The sequence below is a fragment of the Balaenoptera borealis genome (genome assembly GCF_965194805.1).
Source record: "Balaenoptera borealis genome assembly, chromosome: 6".
NCBI classification, from domain to species: Eukaryota; Metazoa; Chordata; class Mammalia; order Artiodactyla; family Balaenopteridae; genus Balaenoptera; species Balaenoptera borealis.
Window position 1 is genome coordinate 51,562,598 of NC_138863.1, and position 21,129 is coordinate 51,583,726.

A 21,129-nucleotide genomic window follows, 5' to 3' on the forward strand; every position below is an offset into this window, starting at 1 on the left:
TCTCAACTTGATCTATAGACTTAATGCAATCCCAATAAAAATACCAGCAAGTTATTTTGTGTCTATCAGCAAGCAGATTTAATGTTTATATGGAGAGGCAAAAAGACTCAGAACAGCCAACTCAACAATGAAGGAGAGAACAAAGCTGGAGAATTGACACAATCCAACTTCTAGATTTACTATAAGTCTACAGTAAACAAGACAGTATGGTTCTGGCAAAAGAACAGACAAATATGTCAATGCAGCAGAATAGAGAGCTCAGGAATGCACTTACATAAATACATTCAACTGATCTTTAACAAACAAGCAAATGCCATACAATGGAGCAAAGATAGTCTCTTCAACAAATGGTGCTGGAACAACTAGACATCCACATGCAAAAAAATGAATCTGGACACAAACCTTACACTCTTCATAAAAATTAACTCAAAATGTATGATAGACCTAAATGTAAAATGCAAAACTCTAAAACTTCTAGAAGGTAACATAGGAGAAAATCTAGATGATCTTAGGCGTGGCAATGACTTTTTCAATACAACACCAAAGCACAGTTCTTGAAAGAAATAACTGATAAGCTGGACCTCATTAAAATTAAAAATTTATGCTTTATGAAAGGCAATATCAAGAGAATTACAAGATCAACCGAAGAGTAGGAGAAACTATTTGCAAAAGATACATCTGATAAAGGACTATTGTGCAAAATATATAAAGAAGTCTTAACACTCAACAATAAGAAAATAAAGAAACTGATTTAAAAATGGTCCTTAACAGATACCTCACCAAAGAAGATATACAGATGGCAAATTAGCTTACGCAAAGATGCTCCATATTATATGTCATCAGGGAAATGCAAATTAAACAACGAGATATCACTACACATCTTTTAGAAAGGCCAAAATCCAGAACATTGACAACACCAAATGCTAGTAAGGATGTAGATCAACAGGAACTCTCATGCATTGCTGATGAGAATGCAAAATGGTACAGCCATATTGGAAGTCAGTTTGGTGGTTTCTTAAAAAACTAAGCATGCTCTTACCATGTGAGCCAGCAATCACTCTCCTTGGTATTTACCCAACAGAGCTGAAAACTTATGTCCACACGAAAACCTGCACAGAGGTGTTTATAGCAGCTTTATTCATAATTGCCAAAACTTAAAAGCAACCAAGATGTCATTCAGTAGGTGAGTGGATAAATAAACTGTGATACATCCAGATAATGTAATATTATTTAGTGCTCAAAAGAATTGAGCTATCAAGCCATGAAAAGATATAAAGGTAGCTCACATGCATACTAAAAGATTCAAGAATTCAATCTGAAAAGGCTACATACTGTATGAGTCCAACCATATGACATTCTGGAAATGGCAAAACTGTGAAAACAATAAAAAGATCAGGGGTTGCCAAGGGTTCAGGGGATGGAAAGGGAAGGATGAATTGGCAGATCACAAAGGATTTCTAGGGCAGTGAAAATACTCTGTATGATACAACAATGGTAGATGTATGTCGTTATACATTTGTCCAAACCCATAGAATGTACACCACTAAGAGTAAACCCTTAAGGTAAACTATGGACTCTGGGTGATAATGATGTTCAATGTAGATTCATCAATTTCAACAAGTGTACCACTGTGATTGGGGATGTTAATAATGGGGGAGGCTATGCATGTGTGGGGACCAGGGGGTATATGGTGAATCTCTGTACCTTCTGCTCAATTTTGCTGTGAACCTAAAACTGCTCTAAAAAATAAATGCTATTTTTTTTAAATTATCATACAGTAAAAAACAAAAAGAAAGGAAACTAAGTACTTCCATAAGTCTAGGTGTTTAATTATAGGATTTTTACGGATGTTATTTTGTCTTATGACTTGAGTAGTTTTCAAAGACACTCATGAGGTCTAAAGAAATCCTCTACTTGGCATTTTGTTTTTAATTCTTAGGTCAGATGTTGCCATTTTGTATAATGATCGCTCCGTCCTTGAAAATCACCATGTGAGTGCAGCTTATCGACTTATGCAAGAAGAAGAAATGAATGTCCTGGTAAATTTATCCAAAGATGACTGGAGGTGAGTTTCAGAGGAAACCTAGAGGAAATTTAATCTTAGGGAAAAAGTTAAGTGATGTAAACTGAAGAAAACAGATGAAAGTCAATCCTTTACTCACACAACAAACTCAGTTCCCTTTGACTGGATGATTCTGAGGATGATTAGTGCCTAGAAGACAGTTCAGGAGCCAGGCTCTGTTACATGGAGCTGAACTATTTCAAGGCCAATTCAACATCTATATGCATCATAGCCGATCCATAAGATTATGTACCACATAAGAAAAACCTTAAGATACATAACTACATACTCCCGGGAGTGGAGCTCTGCTCAGTTGTACCAATATGTGGTCCTACATGAATTCAAAATTTTAGTATCACACTGATTCCTTCATATATTACTTTTCTATATGTGTTTAGATTTTCTAAAAAACAAAGAACTCACTATTTGGGGAAAAAATTATGAATATAACATACTAAAATGACCTAGATGCAAAGGGTAATCTTACATGTTTCTCCAAGGCATCTGTCTTCTTAGAAAAAAAAAATTACGTGAAATGGTATTGCTTATTGCCATGCAGGGAAAAATAACAAGATGCACCCCTACTACTCAGCATAACATTCCCTCCTTTCTTCTTGATCCTCAGGTCATCATCATCCCCTTCATTTGACTATAGGCTTGCCAGATGTAGCAAATAAAAATAAAGGACATCCAGTTAAATATAAATTTCAGATAAACATAGACATTTTTTAGTGTAAGTATATCCCTAATTTTCTGTGGGACCTACTTACACTGAAAAAAAAAAAAAACAGGAAGCCTTTATCTTTAACTAAGATCTTGTTAAAAGTCAGTTAATGGGCTGAAAAAAATTCCTATTCAAATTCAAATATCAAAGTGTTTTTTAGGTTTGTTTCTGTTTTTGTTTTTTTCTTTAAATCAAGGTGAAAAGAAATGTCCAAAGAAGTAACCTGGAATTAAGATCTGCCTTAAAATAAATAAATAAAAGTTTATTTCGGGGTTTAAAACAAGCCCTAATTTCCCATGGTTACTTCTCCAAATATTAAAACTTCCTGGATTTTCAAGGCTGGAAAAAATATGGGCTCACTTTTGCAACTGTAGAAAAAGCTCTGAAGTCAGGAGAAGGAGGCATTTTGTTTTGGGAACCCAATTCAGGCCTCTCATTTTACTCCACAGGAAACAATAGCACAGTTGGGTCACCAACCTAGGAAGGCCAGGATCTAATTGTGAAGCCACCACTGCTGGGTATGTGGAAAATAGAAGGGCAAAGGTAGAAACAGGGACACAAGTGCAGAGGTGTTTCCTAAGGTCCGAGAGATTGACTGTTTACATCTAGAGTATTAATTTATTTCTTCATCAGTGATTATCATTCCAAGAGGTAACATTTGTATTATTAATTTTATTATTCCTTTGAATTAACTTTTTTCTTCTCAAAGTTATTCTGTTGCTATTTCAGTGTGATTTTTTTCTATTACACTGTTCTTTAACATCTTTATTATTTATTCTCATAATTTACTCCTCTAATATTTTATATTTTTGTACAGTAGCTAAGAAGTTACTGTACAAAACATCCTAATTGAGTGTTTTTATAGAATTTTTTTTTTCAGTCGCTCCACAAGGCTTGCAGGATCTTAGTTCCCCAACCAGGGATAGAACCCATGGCCCCAGCAGTGAGAGCACCAAGTCCTAACCACTGGACTGCCAGGGAATTCCCAAATTTTTTTAACACATACTATAATATCACATGATTTATGATTTGATTTATCATATGATTTAACACTGTTCCCAAAAAGCTGTAAAAGATTTATTTGCTAGTATAAACTTGATACTATTTTACCAAGAATTAAAATGTGGATAGCGGGACTTCTCTGGTGGCTCAATGATTAAGATTCCACCTGCCAATTCAGGAGACAGGGGTTCAAGTCCTGGTCTGGGAAGATCCCACATGCAGCAGAGCAACTAAGCCCGTGTGCCACAACTACTGAGCCCACGTGCTGCAACTACTGAAGCCTGTGCGTCTAGAGCCCATGCTCTACAACAAGAAAAGCCACGGCAATGAGAAGCCCTCACACTGCAACGAAGAGTAACCCCCCCCTCACTGCAACTAGAGAAAGCCCACACGCAGCAACAAAGACCCAACACAGCCAAAAATAAATAAATAAATTAATTAATTAATTAAAAATAAAAAAATAAAATATAGGTAGCTTTTTAAGGGTTTGTAGGTTTTCTGTTTGCAAATCTATTTTTTAAAGTAACTTTAGTAACTATAAATGCAGTAATTTTTAAATTTTGGCAAGAAAAATGTATAAATAAAGTAACATTTCCTTTGTGTACTAGTTTGCCTATTGATATTAGTTGATTATTGATAATATCTAACATTTATTGATTACTGTTAAAAAACAAAGTTCAACTGAGTAAATTTAAAAAATCTTATTGGCTTTATTCAACCCAATTCATGAATTGGGCAGCATCCCATCTAGCAAATAAAAAGGAGCTCCAAATAACTGTACAAAATGGCAGACTTTTATAAGCAGAAAGAGGAAGACAAGGAAGTTATTCTATCAAGGAGCTGATTGTTTCAGGCAAAGTCACCTTCCTTTGGGGGATGACAGGGGTCTATAAGGTGGATTACCTCACTAGTGCTGACCAGGTAATTCCACATTGATTGGTTTAAGTTTCCAATCCTGGGGGAGGTATTAAGTCTTGGTTTGGTGATGTGGGCTTAGCACAAGGACTCCATTTTGGGTCTGTTGTCTCTTTTATAACATCACATCTGCAAAGTACAAAGTATTTATTAAATTTTATAGATTTCATAAAACTTTTATCTCATTTTTCCTAGTTAACATGAATATTTTGGTACAGTTGGTATTGTAACATGGGTATCTCATAATTTAGAAGAAAAAATGTAATTGAGAATAAGTATTAACTATCTGTGATAGCTTCCATTCCCTTAATATTTGGGTAAAAGAATTCTAAGCAAGCTGTCCAATATCATGAACAGTAATCAGAGTATTGTTTTCTCATTGCTCCTATCTAAAAATCCGACTGAATTGAGCACCCATAATTTTCAGCAAGAATCTCCAATATGTGGTTGTTCTTAAAAACAAATCATTCAATCTTACCATCTTTAGGTAAAATATCTTTGACACAAGATCATAATTCAAGTTTACCATACACCTGTAATTTAGCTTACTCTACTGGCCACAGAATGAAATAAAATATTTCCAGTATAAGTGACCTTTTTACCTATCTGTACTGAGCAAGCAATGAATTGTAGAACATGCAAGGCTTTACTGGCATTACTCATCTCCTGCTTACTGTGAGAATGAGTTATTCATTCATAGGCTTTGTGATATGTTCACCGTATTTGCAGGGTCTTGGTTAAAATTTTAACAGTACCAGTAGCTCTGTCTATGATATGTAGGATTGGGGTCCCCAGGGCTTAAACAGAGAATTCCCGCTCACTTATAGCCTTGGTTTCTCTGGAGTTCTCATGATGGAAGCTTGGTACAGTGGAGTGATCCAAGTGTCAGCTTTGCTAGTTGGAACTCTTGGGGGTGAGTCTTATCTCTGCTATGTACTAGCTGTGTGACTTAGCAAACAACTCAATCCCCTCTGGTGGGAAATAATAGTGCTCCCTCACATAAAAGCACCTAGAACACTGCCTTGATTGAATAAATACTGAATAAATGGTGGTGGTTTTCTTAATTACAAATTCTGCCTTTAGAATAGTTTTTTCTTTAAAATTGGTTAGGATTCTTTCTGATATTAATTATTATTTCTAAAAATAAAATTTAGAAATTATGAGTGGGGGAGGGATGTAGGTGTGGGAGGGAAAGCATCCAGTTCTTTAAAAGGAGAAGTTGCACAGCATCATTCGCAAATCACTCTCCTGGCAACATCCTAAAGCCAAACTTTTGTAAGCTCTTTTACATTTAAAATGTAGCATCTTTTGTGCTCATACCATTAGAAAAAATAAAATGTAATTCGCAATATTAAGGAAATATTTCACTTGAGAACAAAAAGGGGCCAAACAAACCTTTCTGCTTTTGATGACTCCACAGGGATCTTCGGAACCTAGTGATTGAAATGGTTTTGTCTACAGACATGTCCGGTCACTTCCAGCAAATTAAAAATATAAGAAACAGTTTGCAGCAGCCTGAAGGGTAGGTTTTTTTTTTTTTTTCATGTTAAAGGTATGTGGGCTTGGACTCAGAGGAGACTGTAATTGGTTACTTTGTTCTGATAATTTGAGCATGTCCTTGTTTTGACAGGCTTGACAAAGCCAAAACCATGTCCCTGATTCTCCACGCAGCAGACATCAGTCACCCAGCCAAATCCTGGCAGCTGCACCACCGATGGACCATGGCCCTGATGGAGGAGTTTTTCTTACAGGTGCCTCTTTCATGTTCTGTGTCTATGCAAATGTTTTTGGAAATAGTGACTGTGCATATCGACATACATCTTCTCTGTAAAGAATCCAGGCCTTGTGACTTGCTATTACCAACTTGGCCACAACACATTCTTGGGACTTCAGGCAGAATTTATTATTTCAAATAAATGTATTAAATAATTCTATGCAGTATAATACATGTTTTAAAGAGGGTCAAGTCTTGGATCTCAGATGCCAATCTCAGGAGAGAAAGAAATTAACAAATGAGTTGCTATCTGCTGTTAAAAGGTAAAATGCTAGGGTTAGGGTTAGGGTTAGGGTTTGCAGAGGTAGCAAATAGCTTTCATCATAAAAAGAGAAAGGGAGGATTTATAACACTTTTGCATACATCTTGCTGGTTAGAATTTAGTTATACATGCATAGTTGCAAGGATGGCTGAGAAATATAGTTTTTAGCTGGGTGAACATGTACCTAACTGCAAAAATCTATTGTTATGTGAAAAAGCAAGCCTGGATATTGTCAAAAAATTAATCAATAGCCAATCTAAGAAAGAAATGGAGAATTTTATTTGAGCCAAAATAAAAATTATAACCTGGGAGACAGTCTCTCAGAGAGTTCTGAGAACTGTTCTGAAGAGGTAAAGGGGGAGGCCAGTATATATGTGATTTTGGCAAAAGGGGTACATGCAATCAAGTACACATCTCAGTAGAAGGTTGCTGCTAGTCACAAGGAACAGACATCTTAGTTAATGGTTTTAGTGCTTTTCTAAGTATGGGAAGATGCAAGAATCCAAGTTCACAAGAAATTTCTCCTGAAAATATCTAGCTATCTGGAGGCCAGTTCTGTCAGCTTTCCCCCAGCACAAAGCACCACATCCTGATCTTCACCCTGAATTCCTTTCAGGGTGTATTGTAAGTCAGCAACTTCAGTGCCTAATGACTTGATTCTTATAGAACTGGATGGTGGGCAACATTCTTTATTTTACAATCCCTTACCTTTAGGTCTTAATTTCGACCAAGATTTGGGAGGCATTTCATGACCAATTTGGTCCATGGCGCTAGGAATACTCATTCCCAGGTTAGGCAAGAATTTCATTGTTAGGCCACTCAATGTACTATTACTGGACTAAACCCTGTTAACAGTGGCCAAAAACCTCTGGAACGCCTGTCAAACTAGTCTCTTATGGTTCAGGAAATGGTTCCCTCTTGTTGCTTCTTCCCATATCTAGAGTTACACTATTATAATCATTGATCTTATAGAACTGTATATTTGGTCAATTGTTTCAAGTTGCCTAATCATCATTAATTTTATCACAGTCACACATTTGGTAATGCAAGAAACAATAATCTTGTAAAATAGGCAGAATACAAGTACTAAGGTCATAAGTGAGTACTTAAGTTAAGAACTTCCATTAGGTGTGACCCAGTACCTCTCCAGGTCATCTGACCAGTCTGTTTTGCACCAATCGCTATCTTTAAGGGAAATGATGCATTGGCATTGTACATAAAGTGCACCAAAGGCGTCTGCACATACAAGGTGAGCAGTGGGTCTTCTTGACCCCTTACAAGATTGCAAAAAGCAATGTTAGTTTCTAAGGAGTTACATGGCTGGTGCCAGAAGGAAAAAAATTGATCTTTATGATTGAGCAGGTATTTCTGCCATTGGGGAGGTTTGGTTAATGCATAATGCAGATGCACAATGGACACTAGAGGGGAAGGAAGAAGCCCAGATGGGCAGAGCAAAAAACTATGTTTAAATTTTTCTTGTCTTGCCTTAAAATGTGAATTTTTATTTCATCAATATGGAGAATGACCAGTGTTCTCTACAACAAGTATATGTTTTTTTTCTCTATGGTGTCCTTATTCTGTTTCTACTTCCACTGGGGGTACTACAGTAAAATGAGCCAAGTAACTCAGGAAAGTGCTCTACTTACAATTATAGTTTTATTATAAAGAATACAACTCAGGAACAGCCAAATGAAGAAGTGCATAGGCCAAGGTCTGGAAGGGTCCCAGACATGAAGCTTCCACGCTCTCTCCCCATAGAGTCAGGGTGTGTCACCTTCCTGGCACATCAATGTGTTCACCAACCAAAACGTGCCACTGAGTTTTGGTGTCAGGAGTTTTTATGGGGATTCATTACATAGGCATGACTGATTAAATAATTGCCCATATGATTGAACTCAACTTCCAGCCCTCCTTTCCTCCCAGATGACACTGCCCCAATATTCCAACCCTCTAATCATGTGATTGGTCTCTCTGGTGAGCAGCCCTATCCTGAAGCAATCTAAGGGGTCTTATGCCATGAGTCACATAATTAGCATAACAAAGAGTCTCCTATCACTCAGGAAATTTCATGGGTTTTTGAACCTTTGTGCCAGGAACTAGGAACAAAGATCAGATACATTATTTATGATGCCACAGTCCCGTTTAGAGAAGCTCTTTTTTAACTTCTGTATTTTCAGATTATTTGATTTCTCAACATTGTTCTTTATTTTTAATCTTTATTTTTTAATGTTTTACTTATTCTGAAAACATAAAGACCAAATACATTACTGTAGTTAGATGACTATGGTTTTCATCTCCTATCGTCAATAGGTATATGGTTTCACTTTGAAATAACGTTGCATAGTCCTAGAGAAAGTTACTAAGTAACATCTTCGAAATTCAAATATTTTCACATTAAAAATGTCTTTAAAAAATATTTTAATACATTTTGTGCTTAAAAATAAAAGACCAAATGTTAAAATCTGTTCTATTCTAAAGGCAAGCTGCATGCTATGGCCAATTGAAAATTATAATTTTAGTTACTCAACCAATCATCAGACAATGGTAAATATAAAATAGACTTAGAGATCTTTAATAACAACATTCTCACATTAGAGATGAAAAAAGCAGAACCAGGAAAAGATAAAATGACTTTTCTTGGGTTAAGAAGAAATATTAAAATATTTTTAATTGAATGACCATGAAAACACCACATATGAAAATTTGTGGGATGCAGCTGAAGCAATGCTAAGAGAAAATTTTATGGCTTTAGATGTTTATATTAGAAAAGAACGTATAAATCAATTATCTATGTTTCTACCTTACTAAGTAAGCTAAGAAAAGTTAAGAAAATTAAACCAAAATAAGTTGATGGAAGGAGGTAATAAATATAAAAGCAGAAATCGGTGAAATAGAACAAGACAAACAATAGCAAAAATTAACAAAAGCAACAGTTGGTTCTCTAAAAAAAATAAAATAAAATTACTAGCAGGATCAAAAAGAGAAAAAAAAAGCATAAATTGTAAAGGAAAGAAGAGATATCGTTATAGATCTATATATATCAAAAGGATAAAGAATGTTATACACAATATAAATTTAATGACTCAGATGAAATTACCAAATTATTTCAAAGATGCAAATTACCAAAACAGACACAAGAAAAAAATTGTAATCTGAATATCCATGTATCTGTTTTTAAACACTATAGTTTAAACTCTTCCCATGAAGAAAATTCCAGGCTTAAATGGCTTCAGTTCTTAATTCTCATTTCAATTCTTAATTCTCAGTTCAGCTGAGAGAGGGTAAATTCTCTCAAACTTTTCAGGAAAAAATAATTCCAGTCTTACACAAATTCTTTCATGACATGGAAGAAGAGGGAAAATTGTCAATATAACCCCTGACAAAAACTAACAAAGCCTTTGCAAATTAAGAAGATTGTACACCCATATCTGTCATTAACCTAGATGTAAAATTCCTTAAAATATTAGCAAATCCAACTCAGCAATATAGTAAAAGGGTACACATCATGACCTCCATTGACTTAGTACTCAAAAATCATTTAGGTACTTTACCATATTAAGAGGAAAAAAGGGGGGAAAATATCCTATTATCATCTCAATACTTGCAGAAAAAGCATTTGACAAAATTCAAAAGACATTTATTATAAAAACTTTCAGCAAACTAGAAATAGGAGACCTTTCTCAACCTGGCAAAAGGTGCCTATAGTTAACAATACTTCATGGTGAAATATTGAACACTTTCATTCTAAGATTTGGATGTCTACTCTTACCACTTCCATTCAACATTGCATTTGAAATTCTAGGTAGTGCAATAAGGTAATAAAAGGAAATAAAGAATAGATTGGATAAAAATAAATAAAACTGTCTTATTTCCAGAAACATGAGCATCTACACAGAAAATCTTAAAGAATCTGTTAAAAGCTACTTGAACTGATAAATGAGTTTATCAGGGTTGTTGAATCAATTGTATTTCTGTATGCTAGCAGCAAAAAATTTGAAAATGAAAATTTAAAAACAATATTATTTATAATAGCATAAAAATAGTAAACTATTTGGGAATATATTAATTAAATGCATATAAAACCTTGATACAGAAAACCACAGAATATTGCTGAGAAAAAAATTTTAAAGACCTATATAAATGGAGCGATATACTATGTTAATGGATTGAAAGATCTAATATTGCCAAGATGTCAATTCTTCCAAAATTGTTTAATATATTTAACACAATCCTTATTAAATATTACAATAGTCTTCTTTATAGAAGCTGAAAGAAAAGCTGATCCTAAAATCTACATGGAAAAGAATCTAAAATAGCCAAAATAATTTTGAAAAAGACTAAGAGTTGAAGGACTTATACTTCCTTATTACACAACTTGGTATAAAGCTACAGTAATCAAGGCAGTGTGTTACTGACATAGGGACAGACAAATAGGCAATAAAATAGAATAGTGATTCCAGAAATAGTTCCATACTTAGACGATCATTTGGTTTTCCACAAAAGCACCAAAACAGCTAAATGGGGAAAGGGAAGTCCACAAATAGCAGTGGAACAACACATTATATGTATGGAAGAAAAGGAACCTACCTGTCCTCTACCTGTACCATGTATAAAAATTAAATTCAAGATTAACCACAGGCTTAACACAAAACTATAAAGTTACTACAGGAAAACTCAAGAGAATGTCTCTCTAATCTTAGGTGTAAGCAAATATTTCTTAGTGAAGACACATATAGCACTACCTATAAAAGAAAAAATTTGTGAAGTGGACAAAAGCAAAATTCAAAACTTCTGCTCTTCCAAAGATACTATTAAGAAAAGGCAAGCCATAGACTGAGAGAAAATATTTGTACTACAAATATCTGGCTACAGGCTTGTACCGTATTGCATAAAGAATTGCTACAAATCAGTAATAAAAAGAAAAGCAGCCCAATTTGATCAGACACCTCATAAAAGAAAACACACAAATGGGTAGTAAGTACGTACAAGTATGCTCATTTTCATTACTTATCAAAGAATTGCGAATTAAAAGCACAATGAGATACCACTACGTCCTCACCAGAATGGCTAAAATTAAAAGGACTGACAATATTAAGTGTAACTGAGGATGTGGAGCCACTGGAAGTCTCAGGCATTGATGGTGGGAGTATAAATCATTACAATCCATCTGGAAAACTACTGGTTGGCATCTATTAAAGTTAAACTTAATATCCCCTATGACCCAGCGTGTCCACCCATAGATGTATAACCTACATAAATTAGTGCTTATGCTCACCAAATGTCTTATGTAGGAGTAGTTGTAATGGTATTACTTATGATAGCCCGATATTAGAAAAAGTCCAAATGTGCATCAAAAATAGAAATGCATAAGTAAATCATAGTATAGTCATACAAAAGAATGTCATACAATAAGAAATGGACCAATGATATGAACCACAGTGAACCTCAAAAAAATGGATACTATATGATTCCCTTTATATGAAGTTCAAAAACTGGCAAAATTAATCCATGGTGATTGAAATCTGAACAATGGGGGCCTGCCTATATGGGGTAGGATTCACTAGAAGAGGGTAAAGGAACCTTTTGGGGGTGATGGAAGTGTTCTTTATCTTTATTGAGTGTTAGTTACACAAGTGTGTTCATGATTTATACTGTTAAGATTTGTACATAAATGTTTCCTTAATTTAAAAAAGGAATATATCAGAATGAAGGTGCTTCACTAGTGACTTAAACAAAAATCTCTAAAAAAAAAAACTCTAATAAATCCCAGAAACTCTTGAAAATTACTGTTAGATCTCCAAATAATACCATGACTTGTATTACCCGTCTTTTATTGATTTAAAACCAAAGACTATCATGAATTTAATGAAATTGAGGCCTGATGTTTTTGAAGTTCACTACCTTATTCTTGAATTTTCTAGAAAGGTGACTGATAACTGTTAATGAAACTCCTGGCATGCAGTGATTTTTGACATCTGAATTTCAGGGAAGAGGCACTTTGTTTTGTGAGGCTACTTAGCTCCTCTGTCATTCTCAGAGCCTGGTAGACAGTGACTCAGATATCTGACTACTAGAGATTAAAATACATCCAACACAAAAGGTCAAGTCTTGGAATAGGTATAGCATCATGCTGCTTGGAATGTTTTTGTGATCTTCATTTTTCAGAGTGTGTTAGAGTGAGGAGGTGTCAGGTTTTCATTTTGTTTTGTTCTTTGATAGGACTCTTGGCAATAATAGGCATTTATGTAACCCCAAAATATTCAGAAATGACAGTCTTTGCTTGAATGACCTTAACATATAAGGCAAGATACTTACAGCCCAAAGGAGAGGAAAGTATATGTGTTAATATGGGCTATTATAAAATCAAAACATCTCTGCTTGCATTGCCTCATCTCTTCAACTGTGAAAATCCTCTCAGATCATAACAAATTAATATAGGACTGAGTTTTAAAATGGAATCATATTTAATAATGGAATCTTAGATTTTCTCTGGATTTTTAAAAGTAAATGACTTTTTCTTCCAGTTTTATTGAGATATAATTGACATCCAGCACTGTATAATTTTAAGGTGTACACCATAATGACTTGACTTACATACATCATGAAATGATTACCGAAGTAAGTTTAGTAAACACCCATCATCTCATATAGATACAAAAATTAAAGAAATAAAAATTTTTTTTTCTTGTGATGAGAACTCTTAGGATTTACTCTCTTAACAATTTTCATATATAACTTACAGAAGTGTTAACCATATTTAACATGTTGTACATTAAATCCCTAGTACTTATTTGTCTTACAACTGGAAGTTTGTACCTTTTTATTACCTTCATCCAATTGGCTTTTAAATCCCCTTCAGAAATATATTTAGCAAAACAGGAGAATGTAGAGTTAAATGTCAAAATAAGTGAGTTTGCACTAACAACGATTATGTTTTACAAACAAAACAAGTTTATTTTTACGAGACATACTAAAATATGACATTGATTCCAGCAGGAATCCATTTTTTACGCTTTCAACTAACTAAATGAATCTCTCAGTACCCTTAATTATCTTAGCCATACCACATATTTTAGCCTTTTAGAGGTAGATACAGCAATGAGTCTGAAACCCCTTGGTTTATGCTTTGCTCTGAATGTTTTTGACATAAGCTATTTAACTGGATCTATGTATCTATGCAGATGCCCTAGAAATTGACAAGACTGCAATGGTTTTTCCATGCTTCTTCTTATTCTTGCTCATCCTCACATAACCACCTGAAACTATCACTTTGTAGAACCCACAGTGCTAATAAATAACTTCTTGCTATGGATCTAGCCAAGATAACAGGGATTTTTAAAATTAAAGTATAGCTGGTTTACAATGTATTAATCTCTGCTGTACAGCAAAGTGATTCAGTTATATATATATACATCCCTTTTAAAATATTCTTTTCCATTATGGTTTATCACAGGATATTGAATATAGTTCCCTGTGCTATACACTAGGACCTTATTGTTTATCCATGACAGGTTTTTTATCTCAGTTGAAACATCACGTTTATAAAGACATTTGAAAATATATTCCTTCATTCCTTTAGAATGTACTAAGAATCTAAATTATGTAATATGTCACACAATCTACTGGTTATTCTAGGGAATTTGAGGCAAATCAGACAAGGTCTGTCCAGAACTCATCGCTTCCCTCAGCTGCAGTAAAAATGTAAACATTTATGTTTCTTGTTAAAGAAAGTAGTTGATATACATTGGGCAAACATAAGAAGTCTAATAATGCCAAGTAAGTGATAATTGGACTTGGCTTCAGAAAACCCAAGTGTAAACATTAGCTTTCTATCTTTCCAGCAGTGGTGGATATGAGCCTTCACCTTTTACCTATAATAAGGGATTAATACCCATTCTGTCTCCTCCCCAGGATGGCTATGAGAAACAAAATGATACAATGAATGTGAGAGGTCTTTTTACATTATAGACATGATACAAATGTGAGGAATTGGTATTATTTGTTATCCTCCAGGTCTATGTTAAGTTCCATATTTTTCCAAGGTCAAGTATCAGAGAGCCATTGACTATGAAATATTTTATTTGACAGTCACTTAAAGCCTTTGACTGAACACAGGTTTTAAAACACATTCCCGATACAACCATGAAGCTTAAAAAGCAGCCAGTTAAGAGAAGCATTTTTCTTTTGCTATGGAGAATATAGCACTAGACTTGAAGTCCATTCAATGGGTTTTGAGCAAAATTAGAGACTGGATATAAATTCAAAAAGTAAAACTATAGAAATTGTTTTGGCTTCACAGAAAATACAAAAAGGAAAAAAGAAAAAACTGTGCCACTAAATCACTGGATTTGACACCTTGTTGACAGCTATCAGAGTATTTCACACCATTTAGAAAAGCATAAAAACAATTACAGGCATAACTCATTTATTGTGCTTCACTCTATTGTGCTTCTCAGATACTATGTTTTTTACAAATTGAAGGTTTGTGGCAATCCTGCATAAAGCAAGTCTATCAGTGCCATTTTTCCAACCGTATTTGCTTACTTCATGTCTCTGTGCCACATTTTGGTAATTCTCACAATATTTCACACTTTTTCATTATTATTATATGTATTTGTTATAGTGATCTCTGATCAGTGATCTTTGAAGTTACTATTGTAATTGTTTTGGGGTGCCACAAACCACGCCTATACAAGAAGGCGAACTTAACTGATAAATGTTATTTGTATTCTGACCGTTCACTGACCAGCTGGCCATTCCCCTCTCTCTCTCCTTCTCCTCAGGCCTCCCTATTCCCTGAGACAGGACAATATTGAAATTAGGCCAATAATAATCCTTTAATGGCCTCCAAGTGTTCAAGTGAAAGGAAGAATTGCACATCTCTCAGTTTAAATCAAAAGCTAGAAATGATTAAGCTTAATGAAGAAAGCACATCAAAAGCTGAGATAGGCTGAAAGCTAGGCCTCTTTTGCCAATTAGCCAAGTTGTGGATGCAAAGAAAAAGTTCTTGAAGAAAATGAAAGGTGCTACTCCAGTGAATACATGAATAAGAAAGCAAAATAGTCTTATTGTTGATATGGAGAAAGTTTTAGTGGTGTAGTTAGAAGATCAAAAAAGCCACAACAGGGGCTTCCCTGGTGGCGCAGTGGTTGAGAGTCTGCCTGCTAATGCAGGGGACACAGGTTCGAGCCCTGGTGTGGGAAGATCCCACATGCCGCGGAGCAACTAGGCCCGTGAGCCACAATTACTGAGCCTGCGCGTCTGGAGCCTATGCTCCGCAACAGGGGAGGCCACGATAATGAGATACCCGCGCACCGCGATGAAGAGTGGCCCCCACTTGCCGCAACTAGAGAAAGCCCTTGCACAGAAACGAAGACCCAACTCAGCCATAAATAAATAAATAAATAAATAAACCCAAAAAAAGTTTAAAAAAAAAAAAAAGCCACAACATTCCCTTAAGCCAAAGCCTAATCCAGAGCAAGGCCCTAACTCTCTTTAATTCTATGAAGGCTGAGAGAGGTGAGGAAGCTGCAGAAGAAATTTTGAAGCTAGCAGAGGTTGGTTCATGAGATTTAAGGAAAGAAGCCATCACCATAACCTAAAAGTGCAAGGTGAAGAAGCAAGTGCTGATGTAGAACCTGCAGCAAGTTATCCAGAAGCTCTAACTAAGATAATTAATGAAGGTGGCTTCACTAAACAACAGATTTTCAATGCAAGAAAATGCCTTTCTATTGGAAAAGATACCATCTAGGACTTTCATAGATAGAGAGGAGAAGTCAATACCTGGTTTCAAAGGACAGGCTGACTCACTTGTTAGGGACTAATGCAACTGGTGACTTAAAGTTGAAGCCAGTGCTCATTTACCATTCTGAAAATCCTAGGGCCCTTAAGAAATATGCTAAATCCACTCTACCTGTACTCTATAAATGGAACAATAAAGCCTGGATGACTGCACATCTGTTGACAACACGGCTTACTGAATATTTTATTTATTTATTTATTTTTGGCTGCATTGGGTCTTCATTGGTGTGTGCAGGCTTTCTCTAGTTGCAGAGAGCAGGAGCTACTCTTTGCTGTGGTGCGCAGGCTTCTCATTGTGGTGGCTTCTCTTATTGTGGAACATGCGCTCTAGGCGTGCTGGCCTCAGTGGTTGTGCACGTGGGCTCAGTAGTTGTGGCTCACAGGCTCTAGAGCGCAGGCTCAGTAGTTGCGGAACATGGGCTTAGTTGCTCTGGTGCATGTGGGATCTTCCCGGACCAGGGATCGAACCTGTGTCCCCTGCACTGGCAGGTGGATTCTTAACCACTGCACCACCAGGGAAGTCCTACTGAATATTTTAAGCCCACTGTTCAGACCTATTGCTCAGAAAAAGATTCCTTTTAAAATATTACTGCTCATTGACATTGCACTTGGTCACCTGAAAGCTCTGATGGAGATGGACAACAAGATTCATGTTGTTTTCATGCCTGCTATCACAACATCCATTCTGCAGCCATGGATCAAGGAGTAATTTCAACTTTCAAGTCTTATTATGTAAGAAATACATTTTATAAGACTATACATGCCATAGATAGTGATACTTCTGATGGGTCTGAGCAAAGCAACCTTCTGGAAACCTTCTGGAAAGGATTCACCATTTCAGATGCCATTAAGAACATTTGTGATTCACGGGAAGAAGTCAAAATATCAACATAACAGGAGTTTAGTAAAAGTTGATTCTAACCCACATGGATGACTTAGGGGTTCAAGATTTCAGTGGAGGAAGTAACTGCAGATGTGGAAATAGCAGGAGAACTAGAATTAGAAGAGGAGCCTGAAAATGTGACTGAACTGCTGCAATCTCATAATAAAACTTTAATTCATGAGGAATTTCTTCTTATGGATAAGCAAAAAAAAAAAAAAAGTGGTTTCTTGACATGAAATTTATTCATGGTGAAGATTCTGTGAAGATTGTTGAAATGACAACAAAGGATTTAGAATATTACATAAACTTAGTTGATAAAGGAGCAGCAGAGTTCTAGAGGGTTGACTTCAATTTTGAAAGAATTCTACTGTGGGTAAAATGCTGTCAAACAGCATTGCATGTTACAGAGAAAGCGTTCATGAAAGGAAGAGTCAACTGATGTGGCAAACTTCATTGTTGTCTTACCTTAAGAAATGGCCACAGTCAGCCAACCTTCAGCAACCACCACCCTGATCAGTAAGCAGCCATCAACATTGAGGCAAAACCCTCCACCAGCAAAAAGATTACAACTCACTGAAGGCTCAAATGATGGCTAGTATTTTTTAGCAATAAAGTATCTTTTTAACTAAGATATGTTCATTGCTTTTTTAGACACAATGCTAGTGCACACTTATTAGACTACAGTATGGTGTAAACATAACTTTTATATGCACTAGGAAACAAAAATCTCATATAACTCACTTTATTGCAATGTTTGCTTTATTGTGGTGGTCTGAAACCAAACCTACAAAATCTCCAAGATATGCCTGTACTAGTTCTTTGCTATGGCCTTTCAAATAAGAAACCCCAACAAGTCCCAAGGGAATTGCTAAGACGGGCAAAAACTATCAGGCCTGAGCACATCAGGCTATCTTGTGTTTCCAAGTTGATGAAACCACTTTCTCTGCTTCTCTATCTGCAGGCATATCCCCAAGAAAAGATGCAGAGATCCAGGGGCATAATTAAGTGGTTGGTTAATTAATTGAGTTTAGTGGCCTAGGAACCTATAATTTTGCTCCAACCACTTGTACGATTCAATACACCAGAACATATGTGTATTCAGTAAGTTATTGATTTTTAAAAGTATATTTTTGACCTCCTATGAGCAGCACCCTCAAATGAAAGAACAACCTCCAAGAAAAATATAAACTAGTTGATGTACACAATGTCTCTTGCTTTTGACCTCTGATTTCATCTTGATGAAAAGTAAATGGGAGAGAGTAAGGAAAATTGTAAAGTTTGTCAAACTTATATTCAGGTTTCCTGACTCTCCCTTTACATATCTTTCCCCCTCCCTTAGGAGAACCTCCCTTGTCCTGTTGGGTTTCTGATTCCCTCATAGTCTGGCTACAGGGCCCCCTACTAATCTTGCACTCATGGTCTTTATTCACCCTAAAGAATAAATGACACTTTGAAATATTTATAAATAAGTTAAATAATTACTGTACTATAGCATTCAATGTGCTTAGCAATGGAAACTTAATATTCTAAATCAATTGTGGAGTACAAGAAGCAAATAGAATATAGAATCTCCCACTTCATCTGTAGGAAGATCAACCCTGCATATGTCTGTCATATGCCTAAGTCCTATATAAAAATGTTGCCATCCAGCATTCCATGAAATTTAGCTCATGGAAGGTAAATCATCACAATGCCTTTTTCAGGCCCAAATGATAATTTTCAGGTCAAAGAAGTTAAGTGATATAAAACTACATCTTTTAAAATATCACCAACACCTTAACTAATAAAATCAATGGATCATCTTTGCATACATCAATTAAGAATCCCTGACTGAAGACTGCTGCTCTGTCTTGCCCTGGTGTCCTGCCTGCCATCTGCTGCACACAGTGGGGTGTCACTCCAGGACTTTGCTTCAGACAAATTGTGGTTCAAGATGGCAGAGTAGAAGGATGTGCGCTCACTACCTCTTTCGAGGGCACCGGAATCACAACTAACTGCTGAACAATCATCAACAGGAAGACACTGGAACTCACCAAAAAAGATACCCCACATCCAAAGACAAAGGAAAAGCCAAAATGAGATGGTAGGAGGGGCACAATCACAATAAAATCAAATCCCATAACTGCTGGGTAGGTGACTCACAAACTGGAGAACAATTATACCACAGAAGTCCACCCACTGGAGCGAAGGTTCTGAGCCCCACGTCAGGCTTCCCAACCTGGGGGTCCGGCAATGGGAGGAGGAATTCCCAGAGAATCAGACTTTGAAGGCTAGCGGGATTTGATTGCAGGACTTCGACAGGATTTCGGGAAACAGAGACTCCACTCTTGGAGGGCCCATACAAAGTAGTTTGCACATCAGGACCCAGAGGGATGGAGCAGTGATCCCTTAGGAGACTGAACCAGACCTATCTGCTAGTGTTGCAGGGTCTCCTGCGGAGGGGGGGGGCGATTGTGGCTCACTGGGGGGAAAAGACACTGACAGCAGAAGTTATGGGAAGTACTCCTTGGTGTGAGCCCTCCCAGAGTTCACCATTAGCCACACCAAAGAGCCTGTAGGCTCCAGTGCTGGGTTGCCTCAGGCCAAACAATGAACAGGGAGGGAACTCAGCCCCACCCAACAGCAAACAAGTGGATTAAAGTTTTACTGAGCTCTGCCCACCAGAGCAACACCCAGCTCTACCCGCCACCAGTCCCTGCCATCAGGAAGCTTATACAAGCCCCTTAGATAGCCTCATCCACCAGAGGGCAGACAGCAAAAGCAAGAAGAACTACAATCCTGCAACCTATGGAACGAAAATCACGTTCACAGAAAGAGAGACAAAATGAAAAGGCAGAGGACTATGTACAAGATGAAGGAACAAGATAAAACCCCAGAAAATCAACTAAATGAAGGCGAGATAGGCAACCTTCCAGAAAAAGAATTCAGAATAATGATAGTGAAGATGATCCAGGACCACAGAAAAAGAATGGATGCAAAGATAGAGAAGATGAAAGAAATGTTTAATAAAGAACTGGAAGAATTAAAGAACAAACAGAGATGAACAGTACAATAACTGAAATGAAAAATATACTAGAAAGAATCAATAGCAGAATAACTGAGGCAGAAGAATGGATAAGTGACCTGGAAGACAGAATGGCAGAATTCACTGCTGCAGAACAGAATAAAGAAAAGAGAATGAAAAGAAATGAAGACAGTCTAAGAGACCTCTGGGACAATGTTAAATGCACCAACATTCGCATTATAGGGGTCTCAGAAGGAGAAGAGAGAGAGAAAGGACCCGAGAATATATTTGAAGAGATTGTAGTCAAAAGCTTCCCTAACATGGGAAAGGAAATAGCCACCCAAGTCCAGAAAGTGCAGAGAGTCCCAGGCAGGATAAATCCAAAGAGAAACATGCTGAGACACATAGTAATCAAATTGACAAAAATTAAAGATAAAGAAAAATTATGAAAAGCAACAAGGGAAAACCGACAAATAACATACAAGGGAACTCCCGTAAGGTTAACAGCTGATTTCTCAGCAGAAATTCTATAAGCTAGAAGGGAGTGGCATGACATATTTTAAGTGATGAAAGGAAAGAACCTACAGCTAAGATTACTCTACCTGGCAAGGATCTCATTCATATTCGATGGAGAAATCAAAAGCTTTACAGAGAAGCAAAAGCTAAGAGAACTCAGCACCACCAAACCAGCTCTACAACAAA

The 21,129-nt window shown here is 36.3% G+C and overlaps 1 protein-coding gene and 1 long non-coding RNA gene across 7 annotated transcripts in view; one reads left to right on the plus strand and one right to left on the minus strand.

Moving 5' to 3' along the window:
- Positions 1-21,129, minus strand: part of LOC309631332 — a 639,135-nt gene that overhangs the window by 435,462 nt on the left and 182,544 nt on the right. The gene's annotated exons all lie outside the window — the stretch shown is intronic.
- PDE1A (phosphodiesterase 1A) overlaps positions 1-21,129 on the plus strand; it is a 359,806-nt gene that overhangs the window by 290,117 nt on the left and 48,560 nt on the right. For all 6 annotated transcript variants that reach the window (XR_014246179.1, XR_014246180.1, XM_082397534.1 and 3 more), the window contains 3 exons: positions 1,940-2,065; positions 6,124-6,225; positions 6,334-6,454. Coding sequence is in view for 4 of the 6 variants with exons in the window: in XM_082397534.1 (XP_082253660.1) it covers positions 1,940-2,065; positions 6,124-6,225; positions 6,334-6,454 (349 nt within the window). In the remaining 2 variants the exon portion in view is untranslated. The remainder of the gene's footprint in view (positions 1-1,939; positions 2,066-6,123; positions 6,226-6,333; positions 6,455-21,129) is intronic.